At 41.3% G+C, this 20,995-nt stretch overlaps 1 protein-coding gene across 1 annotated transcript in view; it reads left to right on the top strand.

The window, feature by feature from the left end:
* LOC103821221 (neuronal acetylcholine receptor subunit alpha-7-like) overlaps positions 1-20,995 on the top strand; it is a 68,078-nt gene that overhangs the window by 16,292 nt on the left and 30,791 nt on the right. The window contains exon 4 of the mRNA XM_050987359.1: positions 10,354-10,493. Within this exon, the coding sequence (XP_050843316.1) occupies positions 10,354-10,493 (140 nt within the window). The remainder of the gene's footprint in view (positions 1-10,353; positions 10,494-20,995) is intronic.

The raw sequence follows: 20,995 nt of genomic DNA, 5'->3' as shown, positions 1-20,995 counted from the left end.
TCCTCCAGAGGTTTCCAGTCCAACCCTTCAGTCCAACCCTTCTCTGTTGGGTTGCTGTCTGAGGAGTCAAGCTGCCAAAAATCTCCAAGGACAGTGATTTTCCTTATGCAGTGTACCCTTGAGAAAAAAAAGGCTCTCTTAGTACTGCAGGAATGCCCCATCATGCACCTTAATCTTATCAGTTCTGTACCTGTGCACCTCCCTGGAGAGCCTGGCTTCTTTATGATGGAGCCCTTCCTCATGGAAGCTGAAGGCAGCCAAAAGAACTCCCCCTTGTTTTCTCATCTCCAAGTGGTTCAAAGGCATACCTCTTTAACTCTAATCCATCTGTGTTACAGCAGCCTATTGTTTGTGGCCTGCACTCCACTCACTCCGAGGAATCAGTGCTGCCCTATGGAGGCTTCATGACACAGAGCTAACTGTGTGTCACACAGTGGGTCTCACTGAGCGCAGGCTAGCTGTAGAGAATGACGCTGGTTAATGTTCTCATCACATCTGAGTCAGTGCATTTGGGAAAAACCAAAACTAGGAAGTCATATAATCATGCAGATAATACTTTACATAATTCTTAGCCATCTTATGGGTTTTTTGAAGATCCTGCAGAAGTGATAAAGGAAGTGATGGAATGCTTTTGCTTTAATATTGTGTCATTTTAGAAAGGTAGTCAGCAAACTGAAATCCAGCTTGAGCAATTGTAACAATGGGAAGAAGAGATCAAAACTTAAATAAAAAGTTGCCAGATAATTTGCAGTTCCCACTGTTTCAAGTGGCAGATGGGCAACAACTTTGAATTAAACCTGTTCATGTTCAGGCCTCACACACAATCCATAAATGGCAACTGGGCAGCTCCAGGAGCTCCAAGCAAAAGCTTTGCCTTTCTATTGTAACCAGACAGCATACTGTCTGCAGTAGCATTTTGTTCAAGGTCTAAGACTTCTAATGTAATTTCCAAAGATATTAGGGTCACCAATTATAATTTAAATTTATTGGATTGGTATCTCAGCTCAAGCACTTCAGCACTCCTGGCATCATCAGATCTACTTATGTGTTGCCGGATTATATGAAAGAGGGGGCAGCAGGATAAAAAGAAGGTAGATCTAAGGGAAAACAGTCTGTGGTTAAGGAGAAGAGACATCCTTCTCTAGAGGAGGCCTCTGTCAAGTGGGCAGATTACTTCACCTTTGGGTCAAAATACTCTAGCAGTCTCAGGAATTCTTTGCTGGGGAGTACAAGAGGGCAGCCCAGGCAGCACAGGATCACTTTCTGACTTTCAGGCTCATTCTGGTCTCACTCAGAGCTGAGCATCCTGCTTCTGTGGCATTGCATAGTACAGGATGACAATCATGTTTCCTCTGGATGCAAAGGACACCAGTTTTGTTTTAATTTTGTTTTGTCTGCACCAACATAATTCAGGAGCAGTAGACTGAAGTTACGAAAGCTTAAAAGCAACAGACTAAAGACAGGACAAAATCACGCTCCCCAGATCGTCATTCCCTAGAAGTACCTCAATTTCACTGTGATTCATTTCTGCTCTTAGCCAGGATGAGTGACTCAGCCAATGCAGGTTTGGCTGGCAGGGTGCAGCAGGGAGAGGCCAGTATTTCATATAACCACTAACAAAAACAGGACCTGAGCCATATAGCCAAAGAAAAGACAATAGCATCTAATGTTCTGAAAACAGATCAAGACTAACCAAAACTCAGCTGTCACTGAGATCTCAATACCTTTAAAGTCTGGGGGAAAAAATCAAACAACAAAATAGATGTAAGCTTTTAAGCCACTTTGTATGCTTATAAGCAAGTCTGGACTGAGTCAGCCAAAGTATAGTACATACAGTTTCAAGTGTCTTCGGTCAGATCTCCACAAACCTTGTTTGATTTGTCACAAGTCAAATTTGCTCAGAGCCAGTCATTTACTTCATCGAGACAGTATTAGAAGCAGCTTTTCTCTTCAATGTGAAATAAATTCAGACTCCTTGCTTATAATTTTCATGCCCTTATTTACAGTTCCCTTTGAAGAGGTCTTTGAAGACCTCAACCACCAAAGCCTCAGACTTCTTTCCTTTAGATAAAATCCCTTGGTAGCAGCCACTTCTGCTGTCAAAACCTCCAAACTATCACCAGCTGATTGGCAGCACAATACGTCAAATAGGCAGCAAATCTGACCTGACTTAGTGAAAGCTCATTGGTGCTGCCTAAAACAGGGCTAAATCTTATCTATAGGTGTGTTGTGAAAGTTCTGGTCCCCAGGTGTGACACTGTTTCAGACTTAGGAAACATTTAGAAAATGTCTCTCCATATTTCCCAGTTCACATACTAAGCACTGAACTAGGAGTCATTCAAGGTGCAGTCAAAATTTTCATCACACTAACCCCCATCCCTTTCAGAGGGCTCTTACACTATGTTTCTCCTTATCCATCATTTGACTTCTGGTATTGTAAAGACAAACTTGGAACTTTCTTTGCATTCTCAGTTCTGTGTTCATTAAGGACATTTGTGTCTTGCCTGTGCCTTACTTTGTTTATGGGCAACAGCTACAACTTGAGTGATGAGGGAAAAAGGCAGGAGAAGCCATCTCCAGCCTTGCCTATTGCATTCTCAATGACTTTGCCTCTTAGCTTTGCTATGCAAGTACAGGTGGCAGGCTGGCAAGAAAAAAGGTCATAGTTCGGGAAACTAGCTGTCTCTGGGATCACAACCAGCTGACGAGCACTGCAGAAGCAGAAATGTAAAGAAACACTGCAACATCTCTGAGCACACTGGGCAGTTCCTTTTCACAGTATTATTGTCTATATCATTTCCACTCCAGTCTATCCTCTGCATTGCCCAGAGGAGTTAAACCATATTACCACTGCTTCACCAGTAACACTCTAAGGCAATGGTTAGAACAAGATCTCTCCCTCATCTTTGAACCATAATAAAGGGCAACAAGCTTTTTTTCCTGTTAAAGACATCCCTGTGACTAAGGAATAGCTCTTGTAATCTTTGCTCTCTTCACATCTTGGGACAAAATGATTAAGTTTCTCTTCCTGGGAAGTTAGTATATCTCAGTATATAAACTGAGGAAAACTGACTAGAAAAGGCTGATTGCTGTTCAGGGGTGGGCTGGGCACAGATCAGTGGGTGGCAAGCAATTGTGTTGTGCATCCTTTCTTTTTTGGGTTTTATTTCTGTCTCTCCTTTTGTTGTCTCCCTTTTCATTATTATAATTATTATGTTTCATTATGGTTTATTATTAATATATTTCATTAATGTTATTGTAATTTTTTTCTAATTTTTCTCTCATTCGCCTTTGGGGAGGGGAGATTGTAAGCGAGTGACTGCATGGTGCTCAGTTGCAGTGTAGGGTTAAACCACAACATCATTGCAGGCTCTATCACTGCTATTATCTGCAGTAGGCTTAGGAAAAATAACTCCTCCTACCTATTGTTTTTCTCAGCCTAATCAGACTTGCCTGTCTGTTTCCACAGAAATCATTATTGCACCTGTCAGTTAACTTATGACTTTCCCGTATCTGAGCTCTCCACATGTGTAGAGTGGGCTTTTGATGGGGAGGTGCAGACTGACTTGACCCTTTTCAGAGCCATCTGATAATGCTGTCCATAATGCCATGGATGGTGCATGGATGGCACTAAGAGGATGAAGCTCATAGTGCTTTCCCAAGAAGGTCTTTTCTTGGGTTAACTGGTTTGGATGCTGAAACATGTAGAAATGAAGGGATGCGACAAGATGCTCTGCAAGCCAGTGGGACCAGGGAGTGCAGAAGCCCAATCCAGTATACTGATGGCCATATCACTGGTATCTTGCTTTTATCTTATGGTTTTGTTTCTTTTCTTTGGCTTCCAATACTACTCCTCTCCACAAATCCCAGAATGGCTAGCAAGAGTTGCTTCCAGACAGTCACAGCACTCTGTAATGTGTAGCCAGGGGTGTCTTTCTCTTCATGACTGCTCCAGATTCTTCCTCCTGTGCTCCCTGTGCATCTAATATTGTAACAATGATGCTTGTATTGCATAGAGCTAATGCAAACTAGCATTACACTAAAATGTGGCTGTAGCTACTTAGGTTTCTGACCTGGAGTAATGAGGCAGTTCAAATAACGTTGATAACTATGACTGAACTATCCCTCTGTTAATACCTCAAAGTGTGTCTCTACGTTGCGCACATTACTTAGCCTTTAAAACACCCGCAACCAAGCCAATAAGACCAAAAATATAAACCCATCCTTTTATTATATTGTTTTAGCATGTTGTCATGGGCCTAGAGTCTTTAAGAAAAAACCTTTCCTTGCATACCTTTTTAATACCAATCACTGCTGGGAATTCTTTATCTGCTACGAAAGAACAAAAACGACCTGTATCAGGAATATTAGGCCCTTCTTGCTTAGTAATTTCTCACATTCCTCTGGATAGCTGATGAATTTTGTGTGTAGGATGCAGAAACAGTCTACATAGCGAGAGACAAAGATTAGAGTCAAAGATTACCCAGAAGGGAAGCAGATTAAATAGAGGTTTTAAATGAGAGAAATAGTCAAATGCACAACACATAAACACACACACACATACACAGGGTAGAGGTAGCTGATGTGATTCCATTGTTTCTTATGTGAATCCGCTTCCCTGAAGGCATGATGGCATGCATTTTAAATCAAAGGACATTGAAAGAAATAATGCATTTGCTACAGATAAAAGTAACAATGCTGCACATAAGAACAAAAGCAGATGGGACACATCTGTGTCTCTTGGGATTAAGTGACATATGGCAATGACATGCTTTACATTCTCAAAAATCTGCAAAATATTCAAAATAGGTTATTTTATATAGCTACCAAATCATTAGAACATGCCTCATTTTGTAAATGTTCTTGCCATTGCAGTTCTTTATGTGAATGAAATTGTCTGTGAAACAACCTGCTTTTTTCCTGATACTCTTGATGTTGCTTCCACCATAATTCATTATTACATGTAGTGTGTGTGTCTGTTTGTGTGTGTGTGCTTGTGTGTGTGTGTGTGTGTGTGTGTGCGTGTATGTTTCCTGTGATCATTCTGTTTGGATTCTGCAAGCAATAGCTAAAAATCCCTGCAAAAACACAGTGATAAACTAAAATGAAAATAAATAATAGAAGAAACTGTGCTAGGAAGGTTTTAGGAACATAGTTTTAAGTTCTAGGATTTAGCTCTGATAACCATAGTTTTTAATGGATTTTTCCTCTGTAAATATTCCAGCTATAAAAAAATTGGGTACAATCATTACGCAACTAAATTTAACAGTACTTCACAGTATAATGGCAATGTTGTGTTTGCTTTTTATAAATGCCAGAACTTTACTCATTTTCTTTTATGAAACAAATAATTAACAAAACAAATAACAAACAAATAAGCCAAAACAAAAGATACATGTCAAAGAAACAATACAGAGAGAAAAAAGTGGCATAGATGCGGTGAAATACTTGCAGAAGGTACAAGGGGAGTGAATAAATGTCACAACTGCAGTATCACTCAATTTTGAGACCTTTCATGAAGTATTGGGGGGCAAAATATATAAAAGCAACAATGTGATGGATCTGAAACATACTGTTGATTGTAATTTACCATGTTCTTTAAAAGGATTATAAATGAAAGTGATTCCAGAAACTGTCTTTGAAAACAGAAGAAGAAAACAAAGAGACATTTTATCATTCAGAGGCATGTTAGCATCCATATATGGTAATATAAAGTGATATGGAAAGACTCTGATATTTTGTCTGAAAGCCATCATGTAATGTACCAATAATCTTGTATGAATAAAGTAATAACTTGTGTATTTGGACTCGGGTGTCTGCCTAAAGAAGTGAGCAACATCTAGAAGCTCCCCCTCTCTAAAAGTTGAGAGCTTATGAAAACAAAACCAGGGAACACTATGAAACAGGCATAGAATGATTGATAATACAGGTGTCATATCTGAAAAACTAGTGGAAATCCATGTTATACTACCTATCATCTTGTCAATATTTCATTATTTAGTCTTTACTGTGTACAACCAGCCAGAATTTTTTGTCTCATACCAGCATTCTCAGTTTAGAAGCTGACTACTTTGTGAACAAACCTGGGGAACTGGAAGGGCTGGACTCTTGCCTTATAGCTTGGGGACCTTGGCATTCAAAGCAGAGCAAGAAAATCAACCAGCCAAGACCAGACATGACAGCACAGCTCCTGGAAAGGAGAGAACGTCTGTCCTTCCTGGGGATGCCATATGGGTAGTCTAGCCGGACCTAACTTCAGGTTCCCTTGCTGTGCAATTCTCAGCAATTACATCCTGGAAAGAAAACATGAAATACAACTATAGCATCTAGTCTCAAAATATTGGTAGCAGTTTATAGTTCATATAAATCATTCTATCAGCGGGCTTCTTGCAGACTTCTTTGCACATGCAGAAGCACGGAAGGAATTTCCAGAAAGGTGTTAAAAACTTTAACACAGTGCACAAGTAACTGCTTTCCACAGAGCTCTTCACAGCCCATCCAAGGATTGGTTGCCTTGTGCTTCCCAGTTGTCTGCAAACTCCAGGAGCAGTTTAAGGAATATTTTCAGATTATTAAACAGTAAATCTTGAAGAACAGTCCATCCCTTTATGCCCCAGCACTGGATCCAGCATTCCAGGTCTGTATCACCACTGCTGAGTAGAGAGGAAGAATCATTTCTACTGGTCTACTTGTGTGATTCTTCCTGTTGCAGCTCAGGATGCTGGTGACCTTTGCTACAAGGGTGCATTTCTGGCTTGTAGTCAGCTTAGTACCTATAAGGTTTCTCATGGTTTTTGTGCTATCCTGCTTGCCAGCCAGCAAGCCCCCAGCCTTTTCTGGTACCTGGGGTTACTCCTCAAGTGCAGGACAACTTTATACTTTATTTAATTGAAATTCACGGGGTTCTTGTCAGTCATTTCTCCAGTTTTTTAAGGTACTTCTGAGTGGCAGAAAACCTTGTGCTGTATCAGCCAGCATCCTCCCAGTTTTGCACCATCTGAAAAAAGCCCAGCTTGCTAAGGGTGCACTCTATCCCATCATTCATAACACTGTTAAATATCATTGTTCCCAGTATCCATCCCTGGATTACTCCACCAGTGGCTGGCCTTCAGCTGAACTTTTTGCTGCTGACTACAGTACTCCGATCCTGTCAGTTCAGCCACTTTTCTGCCCACTGTTCACTTATCTAGCCTGCAAGGCATAGACAAATGTGTGTGAGAATTTTTCAGAGATGGTGTCAAAAGTCTTGCTAAACTTGAGGTAAAAATCCTACACTGCTCTTACCTCAAATTTTAATGAGTTTGTATGTTTTCCTACTGCTTCAAAGATATTTCGTAGACAAGGGACACACTATCAGAGGCAGTGGATCATTAAAACTCTCAGATCCTTTCCTTAGAAAACATGCCCTTTGCCAGTTACTTTTACTTACCAGTAACAAAGGCAAGCAAGTCTGGCACTGGTTTGGGGGGATTGACTTGGCAACCTTAAATATTGACATCTGTCATCTAGCCTGGTTTAAAAGATGAATCAGTTCCACTGCTTTTGGTTAAACTTGCTGTGACTGAGGGGTAGTCAGTGGTAAAGCTTATTCTACCACTAGTCCTGAGAGATTCAGGCTTCCCCATCACCAGCAAGCACTTCATTTAGCACACAGAGTTGTAGTGTCAAAATACATTAGCACAAACATAGGAGAAAAGAGCAGAAATCTCTCTGGAGTATGAAACATTAAGTATTTGAAATTACAATTTTAAAAAAAAAGTCTGTGAACAAATAAGTCAGACTAGACTTCCACCTCAGTTCCCTTCTCCAAAGTAGCTGTATCAGAGATACGGCAGTGTGATTAGGCTAGCCAGCTCTTTGTGGTACCAACAGCTGCTCTGGCAGTTTGCCAGGACACCCCAGGGCGCCATTGCTTCTGAATATATGTTATTTTGTAAGCAAAACCATGCAGCACAAAAATACGTAGTCACCAATGCCAATTCGGCAGACTAAGAATAGATCATCTGTGACTGTGTTAACAGTTTTGAATACAAGAGATTGCAAGGTTTCAGGATTACACTACAGAGAGGAGAGCTGAAGAAAGGATGGAAAACTAGGTGCAGTTCTTGGCTACTTCACCTCACAAAGTTTAACAGGGAAAGAGGCTTGACTTCAGCATGGATGAAGCACACAGTGCAAAGACAGCTTTCCAAAGCCTAGAGCAAAGGGTTATGCTTAGATTTCTGCAAGCCCCCCCTCCCTTGGGGGGCTCTTCAATTTACCCTGACAATGGTAGTATCAGGGCAGTCTAGCAGCCCGTTTGGGTCCAGAGGCTGGTGAAGGTGCTTTTCCCCTTTTAAAAGCTGAGGGAGCCAGTTTAAAAGAAAGGTTGAAGGCAAGTATTATGTAAGTACTCAAGATGAGAGCAATAGTTCAGGAAGTAATTTCTTCCCTAAAGCACAGGACCTTGGGTGGGTAGGTGAGTGAAAGGATAGCAAATTTGCTCCAAACTCAGAGCCTCTTTGCATAGGATAACATGTGGTGATTTTCACGGGTTTCCTTCACACACAAGACATTTATGATGGAGTCTGTTCCTGCTGAGGCACTGGAAAGTACTAAGGCCATAACAGAGGACTTCAATCTCTGATTAAGTAAGCAGGAAAGATTACTTAAAATGTTGAAGGAGAGATACTGTAGTCAGAGCTCATCTTTGCCGTTGGTGAGAACACAGCAACCAATACTGAGGTGTCAGCAAGGGCTATTGAACGCTCTGCTTACAGCATTCGCTCCTCTGAGTGCCTGTGATCATGTAGAATATTATGCAAGAGGAGATATGGCCCATGAAATTGATGTGACGGTGTAATTTACCAAACTGAACCAAAATACTTTTCTTTCTTGTTTACTAGGCACTGCCATGCTAGAAAGTCACAAGCTCCCTTGAATATCAGCAAAAATGAAAAGAACACAAGTTAAACAGACCTATGAAGTGTTTATAAACTGAATTTTTTATTAGTTTTAAAAGACATGGCTGCTTTTGTTGTAGGGCAGCTTGTCTCAGGTTTGAAGGGTTTGCTAAGCGTAGTAAGAGGCTGGGAAGGCAGAACGGGTTGCTATAGTTTGTTTGTACTGTCAAGAAAATATTCATCACAACCTCTCTGAGAGAAGTTTTGGTCTCAATGCACAAAGCTCTGATCAAGAAGTAAAAGCCGTCAAATACAGAGAGTGGGAACTGCAGTGGATAAAAATTGCTTCAAAGTAATAATGATTTAGAGTGCAGATTCTCTGCCGGGGATTGAATTTATTCAGTTCAGAGAATACACACTCATATTGACAGGTCTGGTTGACCTCAGGGAACCTGCAGTCCATGACCTTCCCTCTCTTAGGTGCAGCTCTTAAGTAGAGCTCAGGCTGCCAGTAGCCACACTAGCATCAAGATTGACACAGTTTTGGGGAAAATAGCATTCTGAGCAGTGTATCCCAGCAACACTGCTTTGCAGAGGGAAGATACCCAAACCTTTACAATCCATAATTGTTGTGGCAAGGAAACCTGGTCATGTAGGTTAGATGGATGCTCTCCACACCCACCCCAAAGGTGGTGGAAATTAAGCATAGACTGAAGTTCTGCTAATCTTTAACATGCTCAGCTGTTTGCATGACAGCTTTGTGTGGAGTCTGTTCTCAGTGCAAACTGAGTTAAGTGTGTAATACCAGAAATTCAATATCTCTGTAATAGCTGTTAAATACTCCAGCCTTCATACCACCACCTCAGTAAGTGTTAACAAATTGTGCTGCCCTCAGATGGAAAAAAGTCAAGGAAAGTAACCCAAAACCTGGAAAAACTGAAGAGAGTAGTAACAGTAACAGTTGTTACTGTTTCTTGAGCATAGAAAAAAGCCTGATATATTAGCTCCAGGAAATAAGGTACCTGTTACCCATGCTTGGTATAAACACAATATGGCTAAGTAATACCAATGCTGGCTCTCAGTAGCCAGTGTCTAGGAAATAAGAACGAGCAAATTAATGAATTCATTTGCTTGCCTTTCAGGAAGCTGTTTGGTAGTTTTGGAGCCACAACTCTACTGTCCATCAGCAGGAGGGACTCTAAGGAATGAGGTCATTCAGTCAGAGCCCCAAATTCTGTTCAGTAATATCTGAATGTTACTAATGAGTTAGAGTGTTAATAGTCAATTTTTCTGAGAATTCATCATTAACATATGCAGAAAAGCTGTGTCACATCCATGTGCAGAATTTGGGTGATATTTTTAGGAACTGCTTTCTAATTACAAACCTAATAAGGAGTGTTCAACAAAACAGACAAACAATGGTAGCTGTGTGACAGTGTGAATGACGGATGCCTTCTTTCTTTTCCTTTAGTCTCTCAGCAGGGAGAAAGCCAGAGACGCTTGTACAGGGAACTGCTGCGGAACTACAATCGTCTGGAACGACCCGTAGTGAATGACTCCCAACCGCTCGTAGTCGAACTCCAGCTTTCCTTGCTGCAGATAATTGATGTGGTAGGTTACTTGCTGTTTTCTTCTCTATGGCACCCATTCAGCACAACAAATCTGATCTCTCATCTAGGAGACATATTTTTCCTCTTTATCAGGCTATCAGAGATGAAAGCAGTCTGTCTTTTGCTAAGCATCCTCCCTGAATGCTGGAGTACATGCTTTGACACTTTAACAGAGTGAATATCATCCTAAAAGTACAGCCATTTCTGACACAACATGAGCTTCAAGGAAATGAATTATGTATTTTTTTCCATTTGTTTTAAACAAAAAAAATAATTCAATTAGAAGCCATGTGTCACTACAAATTATTAACGATACATTCTTCTCAGAGCTGTGTGGGATGCAATAACTCAAGACCATATGCAGCATTCAAAGCTACCATCACTGCACTTCCATTTTTTCATTAGATATTATAATGGCATTGCCCTCTTCTCCCATCATATTTTTTACTGTGCACTGCAGCTGAATGAGTCTGCCCTGAGATGAGCTTAGAAATACATAAAAGTAAAACCTGGAGGCACAGCCCTCTAATTGTCTTGACTACAACATGCTTTTACAGAATTGGAGATTTGACCCACAGAAAATTTTAACAAATAATCAAAATCCTTTTTTTCATCATGAAGAGAATTTTGTATGATAAACCATGATATATATAGACAGGATTTCTTTCATCTACGTAAGAAAAACAAGCCAGGAGAACAATTTTGACCATCTTCACCCTGTCAGCAGAGCAAACAGGTGAACACACTAATGCTCTTATCTTCATCCTACCTTTTTCATAAACAGTATTTGGAGCTGATTTCTGATACACTCTCACTGTCATGGAGGGAATGAGGAATGGAGAGAGAGAGATGTGGAAACTTTGTGTAGTCGCAAAGCAACTTAACAAGAGCCTCAAATATTTAAACTTTTAAAGCTCTCACAATCTTTCTGAAAATGTGCAGTATACCAGGTACTCTCCCTGGAGAGGCAGGCAGGACCCTGAAGGTGTAGTCCCCCAGCATCACAACATGCAAGTGGCAGGTCCAGTCAGCTGTGGTATTCCTGGAGGCAGGCAGGAGCCACTCAGATAGGGTATGCATCTTTCTGTTTTGAAATGTTACCAACTGCATTGAACTGGAAGAGAGAGGAAATCTGTACTGTCAACCAAAGGCCTCTACATGAATGAAAGAGCAAAGATTTCCTGCAGCTAATTTCAAATAAATTTCAGCAAGCAATTCTAGGTTTAGCAGAGGTGTCTCAGCTCCAAAGATCTTCCTTCAGTCCTTCTTTATTTCATTTTGGCATTTTCTTTCAACATCATTTGAAGATTGTGGGTACTAGAGGGCCATAGGGCTGTAACTGTACATTTTCAAAGTGAGGAGTAGTTACATAAAAGAATTTTCAACTGTGTTTCACATTCATATATGAAACCAAACCTTTCAGGAAATTGGTATTTTTTTTAAAGTACTTTTTCTACATTAGGTCAATGCCTATTTTAAGAAATGTAGTTCCAGTGTTCCCTTTTGGTTGTCCAGAATGGGAAATAGGTATTCTAGATGTTCATTCCTTTCAGAAATGAAGCTTTTCTTTGCTACATCTTTCTACCCAGTACAGATGCTAGATGTTAATCTGTTTTAATCAGAATCTGTTCCAGGCTTGTGATCTTGCAAGCTGCACCCAAAGTGTTTTAAAAAACACCCAGACTTATCTGAAATTTTTACCTTGGATGGTGTGAAAAGGTGCCTGTCTCCTCAGTTGAGGACAAAAAAATTACTTGGCTGTTGAATCCCTGTACTGAGAATGTCATTGTGGCATCAACAACTGGCTAAACCAACCAGCCTGAAAGTGCACAAAACACTGATCTCCTGGATCCTTAAATCAGGAATCAATGCAGAATTATACCAGCAACAAGCACTGTACTTGTGAGCCCCTCATCCTCAATTGCTGGCAGGACAGATGGCAGTATCTGTCTGCTCCAGCTGCTGAAGTAATTGTCTGTTTAAAAGGAGGCTCGTTATAGCCACAGTGATGTAAAGAGAAGCAGTCAAGCTACAAGGAAGAGGTAACTATCATCTAAGACACCAAGAGGCAAACCAAGTGGCCATCTCTGTTCAGTCAGATGGGAGTCTGGGGTGAGTTGGCTCTGCCTCCTCAGCTGCCCTGACTGGTGGAAGGCAAAGCAGCTGATGCACAGCTTTTCACTTGGGGAAGAGGAAAGACAGCATCACAGTCTTAGCAATGGTGTATGCATTGACAAAGGGAAAAGCTGCTCTTTTTGAGGACTTGTGTGTCCAATGTGGTCCATTACTGTAAAAGAGCAGGGTGCTAGGTGTCGGAGTCTCCCTCTGGCTGGTCAGAGTGACCCAGACGAAAGTTCGAAAGTCTCTTTTCCCAGCCTGTTGCTTGAAGAAGGAGTCAGAGCTCTTCATTTCTCGGTCTCAAGGTTGTTTATTGTATCTTATCTATAAAAGTTTCTCCCTGCCCAGCCGAGATCCATTCGGCAGGACAGTCAGAGGCACTCTGCCTGCCCCCAGGACGGTGTTATCTTTATATACTAAAAACTACGTGTACAATAGTTACAGTTATTTTCCAATACCTATCATCTATGTTAGACAGTGGGTTTCTACTCTAGACCAACCTAAAAATGCCAACATCACCAATCAAGATGGAGGTAGAGAAGAAGAAGAAGAAAAGCTAGACACGCCCAAATCCCTCCATCTTGTCCCCAGAAACCCCTATACCAAAAATCCTAAAACCTACATTTACACTCTGTAATTATTTTATTCTTACACTATTTACACTATCGTGGCTTTTATCTCTTCATGTAAAGGTGGTAAGTTGTTCCATGGTTCATAATCAAACCCGCTGGTGTTCTGGGCTGTGTGCCAGGGTCTCTGAGCCCCCTGGCAAGGGTCCCGGAAACTCTGGACTCCCAGAGGGATGTCCTGAGTTTTGACAGCTAGGCAGGGCCCCAGCATGAAGGCACTTTTTACATCATACTCCCTGGGGAGAATAAAAGTACTCCATGCTGAGGGAAGTGTCGTGTGCCAAGACATACTCCAGCATTGCTGAACTCACTGAGATACTTTGCAAGCAGTCACTGCAATGAGCATGAGACAGTGGACCCTGCTCTGGTTTCCCTGCAGAAGAAAACAATGTGAAGAAGATCAAAACAAATTGTTGGATTGTTGCATGGAAATGAGAAGGGGTCTTCCACTGATACTCAAAGAACCTTGTGTTTTACCCATGGCATCACATCTAAAGTCCTTCTGTCTGGGACAGGTTCTATTACATGCCTCCATAAGTGTGTTTCCTATGCATACCGTAATAAAATATAATGAATCCTAAATTCAGCTTCTGCTGACATGCTGCTGAGAACAGCATTGGTGACAATCTAGTTGCACACTGCTACACAGAGAGAAAAGACTGCTCTGAGATCACTGTCATTTTCCATGCAGTAGTACAACTAACTACTTAAAATCTCATCTCTTCTTCTTAAAACCCATCAAAGAAAATCTTAAAGCATGACTGCTTTGGATTATGTTTTCTGCTTATTTGTGCATGTATTTGCCTACACACGATATGTATGATTTTTAGGATTCAAAGCCAGCCATCATACTCAAAGTTGAGAAGAATATGTTCTCTACTTGTCACAGCTGGGGTAGAAAAATGCAAATGAACGACTTTGGGGTTCGTATTTTTTCCCAAAATTGTATTAATTCGTAACTACAGCCATGACAGGCCCATTACATTCAGGAAACAAATGAGCAGAAAGAGGGACAGTTAGAGCCCCTGTTTAACAGCAGGGTTCAGTTTGGTTTGCCTTGTCCTCTGTGCATAAGGACAGCTTAATGCTCAGCTGTCTCATGTATGCCATTTCTGAGGGTCACTTTTGTTTGGAGCCTGACCTCCAGGCACTCCCTGTGCATCAGGAGGGCATTGGCTGGTGATCTCTCTCACAGAGCACTGTCAGACACTGCCAAGCTCTGCCAACTCAAGCAAGGGTAGACGTCCAAGAGTACTTGGACCAAAAATTCTCCTCTTATTTTGTCTGAGAGCCCAGTCAGTTGGTGAGGGTCGAGTAATTAAGAAATGAGTCATGGCATTATCTGCAGCAGAGGAAATGCTAATGTTTTCCTTTGGCACAATATGAAAGGAAACTGCTAGGTGAAAACTATTTGTCATCATGAAGTATTGTTTTCATTTCTCGTGTTGGCATCTGCAGGAGACTTTATCTGAAGGGGAGTATATGTGGTTGCACTGTTAAGCTATTAAAAAAAATGCAGGTATTGATGTCCCTGCCTGTGGTGGAGTCCTGTGGTACTTTTCTCCTCCATGTTACATCTGGCACTGTCAGAGGCCATAATGACAAAAAAAGGAACTGCAAGTTACCAGTGGGAAGCCACAACAGTGCTGGAAAAAATCCCCAGCAATCCATGAGTCAATATGCACTTCCAGAAGCCAAAAAGTACATAATCTTCATGTATTTCAGGCTGTAAACCCAAAACAAGTGCTGTGTCTGGAAAAATTTATTATGGACTATTTTGATTCAATTGCACAGTGTATAAAATTATTGTATATCCTAGGGACTGCAGGATTATCCCAAACCTCATGACTGGGATATCACAAGGTTGCAAGCAATCTCACTTTTAAACTACAGATGTTGCTATGGTGTGTCAAAGCTCTCTACATTTTTGGAAAGCAGGAAGACAAGGTAATGTAGGAGTTCAGTTGGACAATAAAAACAGATTCACTTTGGGTTTTTTCCCTGAAAACTGGTCTGAGCCTTGCTGTTCAGAGAAAACAAGAGAAAAGATCCTCACATGCTTTCACCATGCACTAAGGTGCAGTTGCTATCACTAAAAGCAGCATGTTAGCTTAGCAGCATAGATATTTTTGCCTTCTGTACACAGACCTTATCAAAATATTGGAATTCAAGCTTAAGCTTCCACTGGTTCCCTCTAAATCAAAGAATACAACCCTGAAGGAGTTGGAGTTTTTTTGTTATTTTGGGTTGGTTTGTGGGGTGTTTTTAGAAAGTGTTTGGTAAGAGACCAACTTTTAAATGCAGGCATCTGGTGACATTGAAGCTGCCTTCACCAGCCTGCTCATTTCTCTGGTGATCTGCTCATCAAATAATAGAACTGTTGAACTCAGTCCTCAGGAGCTCAGACCTTTTAGCTGGGGAGTTCTCTATGTGAGTGAGAGTTGCCAGAACTAGAGGCTGCCTGTCAGTATATTGTGCCAGAAGTTAAAGGTGAGAAGGCAGGAGGAGATTCTGTGCCTGGCCCTGGGATGCATCCTGTCGGACACAGCTCTCCTACTGTTGGGTTTTTCACAAAACCTCTGTCAGATCTGAATGCCTTTAGCAGTTGATATCCTTGTTATTAAATTGTTTTGTTTCATAAGCTTTCTAGGGCTGGCTCTGCAGGTGTATTGCAAGGCCAGAAAGTTCAAGGTTTATTTTCTAGCTCTAATTCACCTCTTCCTTATTAAACTGACCTTACAGCATCTAGGTCATTCCCTCCCACCTTTCATTCTAGCATTCTCACACATACAAAAATCATATATACAAATCACATAATCACATACAAAAATAACACCCAGTGCTGGGTGTTATGTAGTAAACCCAGATCAACATACAAGCAATTCAAGGAAACAAATAAAAATGTGCAGAGCACATAAGCACCTATTCATTTGTTATTCCCAATATAGTATCAGTATTTACTAGATTAAACTATAATCCCTATAGTACATCCCGTACAAATCTTTTACAGATAGATATCTTCAACTATGTAAGCTTGACCATTCAACTGATTCTTTCAGCCCTTCTAGATTAAAGTATCTTTTTTTTTTCTTTCCTAATAATGCCTTTGTATTTATTTGTGGGCTTCCTGCATAGCTTTTGTGAGTGATGTTTACTCTGTTTCTCCTTGAAAGACCTACTCTACCCAACCACATATCTTTCTGGAAAGTTTTTTTCACTCTCATCTTGCAAGTGACAATTCGATGAGACCAGAGCAGCAAGGCTGATGCAAAACGGTGCAACTGAGATGAAAAACAGACTGGATACCATTATAAAAGCTGAAAATCAATTTGTGACCAAGAGCATTAAAATTCCAGATAAAAAATTACTGAAAGGATTCTAGACCAACTGATTCATTTGAGTTAAATCCCAAAATCTCTCTTAGTCACAGAATTCACTTAGTGTGACCAATTTTCAAATCCAGGAAAAAAAAAATAAAATTAGTCTCCATTAGCTGGGAAGGATATTGAAAATTTGGAAATTCAAGGCTAATTGAGTCAAGAATTATTATTTTGGCTGTCCCCTATGTGCCAGACATTATCAAAATGCCAGTCTCAGCAAACCAGTTAAACACACAACATCTGAATTTGCTAGCACAATGAAGTTAAGCACCATGGGTAGTATGGCTTCCTGACTAATACTACTTGCACATGCCTGCATGAAACATTATGAGTGAGTTTTAATTACTTGAACCTTACTGGCATCTTTTTTCTTGTATGACTTCTGCCTTCCTCAGCTCAGAGTGGAGGCAGCTCACTTAGTGAGAAGAAACGCCATGGTTTGCTTTCTTTCAGCATGGTTCCCCAAGCTGTACTTAGTGGCAGTGGCTCTAAGAAAAGAGAAAGGCTGATTTCCTTCTGAGATTTTTGGTTGTGGTCATCCATGATAATTAAACAATTTTCTGTCTGACTGGTGAAAAGACTGCACTCTGTTGTTTGTACTGTACTCTGTTGTACTCTTAGTTGTAGGAATTTAGACATGTATATTCCTCAATTTTGGGTAAGTAATCTGAGGCATCAAAGATTTGCAGTAAAACAGTTAAGCCAAAGCTGTTGGGGTGGCCTTGAACCTAGTATTTGTTTTTCTGAGTTCTCTGAGAGTAAGTCCTGAGAGGCATTGAGTTCAGCTCCTGAGTAAAAACATTTCCTCCCATTTTCTATCCCTAATCACAGGCTTTAAGAGCTCCCTTGAGTTTTGGAACATACCTACATTCCCTTATTTTTTGCTGTGCTGTCACACCAGCATGCAAATATAGAAAGAAAAAACACAGGGAACCTTGCAGAGAGACTGAGTGTGAGTCTGGGGTAAGTACTCAGGATTGGCTTTCTCAACCATCCTTCTGCTGTTTTCCTTGTGATTTCAAATGCTGAAAAGGGCAATTAATAATTAATATCCTAGAATAAAGATTTGTGTCTAACTCTGTTTGTTTGAAGCACCTGCCAAGTGTGCACAAAATACATGGAGGCTATTTCAGGAGGAGGTATCCACCCTGGAGAATATAAAAACCACCTACATGCTATGTGTGGATATTTTGGGATTTTTATGGAGGACTGACATCTTTTGTATGGTGACATAACACCCTTTCCCCCAGGAACTAAGTACTCACGTCACTTTATCCAAGCAGTTAGAGAGCAGCACTGTGCTGGAAGGCCATGTGAGGCCCTCTGACGCAGCTTCCAGGGTTTCCATGAGAATTATCTTTGAAATAGAGGGACAAAGCTGGTGGCTTCACTCTTCCCAGGATGTCAGAGAGCTCTGGAGCAGGGAGTCCTGCCATTTGCCAGTCTTTATGGAGGAACTTGAAGTCAAACAGTCTCAAGATCAGTGAGGCTACATTGTGTCACAGTTCACAGGAGTGAAGGAGATCAGTTCCCTGATCTTCAGGGACTAGTGCAAAGCCACACCCTAGAAAAATAAAATTAGTTTCCTAAGTACCCACTGCCCCAGGGAGTAGTTGGAAGTCATGTCGTGTGTGCAGGTAAAAACAGGACTGCCCTTTTTCACGGCAATGAAAATTGGAAAGTTGGAAAATGCTGGGGGGAAAGGAAGGGAAGACACAAATCAAGTAGGACTGGGAGACTCTCAGTCACCAGTTGTGCCAGTGAACGGGAGGGCTGCCTACCCTGAGGCCCTGACTGGCAACAGAAACTGGCATTTCTTCCCTTATTTCTTACTCCTACTCTCAGCTTTGGGGAATGCCTGAGTTCAGTACTTGCTGCAGTGGCTTTTGTATCCAGGTCTTTGCATTTAATATCCATGTCTGATTGGGCTCTGACATACAGGGAGGCAAGGCTTTCATAAGGAATACTTCTAGAGGACTTTTGATAACCATGCATTACACAGCCTAAGGAATATGGCTGGCATCCTTGTGTTTGCAGGCTTCCCTGGAACAGTCCCTCTTTCAATGCTGTGTTTCTCCAAGTACAGGGTTCTCTTAAACTCTCCACTGTTGCCCCAAGTGATTGCTCCTGGCTCAGGGGCTTGTAAGGGGAGGAGTGCGATCTGACAGGGGCCAAAACTTGCAATACGTAAAGTTCCTGTCTCAAAAACAAGGGAATAGACTCTGCTGAAAGCAGCAGATGGAGATGCAATGGTACTCCCCCAAACTGGGGAGAGAGGAATGTAGGTGATGAAAGACAGTGGGACCGCACAGCCTACACAGCCCACGACACTGCCTTTGTAGTAGCTGTACAGAGTGGAAAGACCAAAGGCAGATTGCACTTCTCGTCAACAGTGAAATAACACATTCCTCTACAAGACAGGAGGGAACCAATAAAGACATGACTTCAAGGAGAAGCCAGTGGCATTAGATGGGAGTGTGATTCAAGATGAAAAAAGACTTATTAGACATCACTTCCAGCCATTCATAGGAGGAAATCCTGAGCAACAGAGCACTTGCCCAGATGTATCTTCATCTTGATGGGCAACAAAATACTCCGCAGGTGCTCGTTCTTTTGTTATTCCTTTGTATTTTTGTATTTTCCCTCAGTCTTTCACCTTTCAACTCTGGGCCCTCCTGTCTGATCTCCATCTTCCTCCTGTGGGTGTTTTTTTAAAGGGATTGAAATGAAGTACTTAAGCTTAAGTTATCCCTACATAGTTGATGTTACCATGGCAAGGTTTATTTCAGCTTCTTCATGAGAGCCCTGAAATAAAAAGGTTGTCCAGCGATACTTACTTGAATGTTGCCAGGACAACCTGGGCACTCTTCAAAATTACTGGTTCTGTGAGCCTTCAACCATTCAATGCATTTGAGCTGAGTTTTAGATAATCAGCTGAAAATTGTGGACAGATTGGTGGTTCAGCAATGGAAAGGAGTGCCTGTGCTGTTGTAGATTGAGCATACAAGCGTTTAAAAGCTTGATCAATTCTTTTGGATTCTTTGAATAAGATCCCATTCAAAGATCAGTGCCTCTGCTAACAAAACTTTCCAAGTCTCCATATCAATCTTTTCATGCCACTTAACTGTTTCACTTCGCATCTTCAGGTACAAAAACAGTGGGAAAAAAATTTAAATTACCCGAAGTAGTATCAAAGTAGTCGCACATGATCACTGAGAGTTGCCTATGCAGTTAGGGACTTTTTTGATCATTGTCTTGAAATAATTCAGTGGCTGATTCAACTCCCACTTCTGTGGCTCTGTGAGAGAGCAAGAATTAATGACTCCTGTTGATCACTTGGTAACAAATGCCTTGCTGCATAGATGACATGTGATTATATGATGTGACTACTGAATCAGGAAAGGCTTTGGGTTTTTTGTCCAGGTGATATGACCCAGGTAATTACGTGGCTAAGGGCAGTTATATTTTATTTATGTATTGACCTGGCAAGGGAGAATCTGTTGACAGGCAGTGGTGCACAATGCAGGCACTTGTACACACATTGTAAGTTTTGAATTTAGGACAGGGAAAAGAAAACCAAACTAAAACATTCACATGTCACAGCATGTGCACCAGAACAAACTAAACTGTCATTTTACATGGGTCAAAGGTGGCTGTAGGAATAAGCAGATATCCAGGGCAGAGGATTAACTGGAGTAAGGCTAGAGATAGAAAGGGGAGAAAATGACCCATATAAATACGGGAAGGATTTAGTGAAGAAGTGTTGCACTTGCTAGTGACCACAGCTTTTCCAGCATTTTTAAATACTAGAAGCAAAATTATTTGTCTGAGCTGAGCATTTGTGAACCAGGAGAAATGCCAAAGGAATGAAAGAAAAGCACCTCTGGAAGCTGACCATTATCAGCCTCACCCAGGATCTTTGCAGGACTGCTTTCAGTGCTTTGCTGCATAAGAAGATGGGAGCTGAGAGCTGGCCCATTGCAGAGGGAAGGTCATTCCCATGGCTGACAGCGCCAGACAGAAAAAGCAGTGTGAGAGATTATTCAAGTTTTCTCCTGCGAGGAGAGGCATCCTCTCAACTAACCTTTAAACCCCTCTGCATAAACCAGTGACACAGAATGAGGGACCTGCCTCCAGCACTTCCCAAGCTCAATAATTACCTTTTAACTTGGGCAAAGCTAAGTGACCAGTGGTCTCCTGAGGCAGAGTAAAGCACACACTTTCTCCAGGTTGATTGTTTGTGAGTATCTGTGTAACAGAAAAATACAGTCCCTTCTGTGCTAAGGTATTTTAGAAGTGCATACAGCACAGAGGTCATGATGAAGATGGCAGGAGCTGTAATTCATCAGCAGCTCTGGAAAGGCAAGGCAACCAGC

This window comes from Serinus canaria, chromosome Z (assembly GCF_022539315.1).
Source record: "Serinus canaria isolate serCan28SL12 chromosome Z, serCan2020, whole genome shotgun sequence".
NCBI lineage: Eukaryota > Metazoa > Chordata > Aves > Passeriformes > Fringillidae > Serinus > Serinus canaria.
This window is presented reverse-complemented; position numbering and strand designations above follow the sequence as displayed.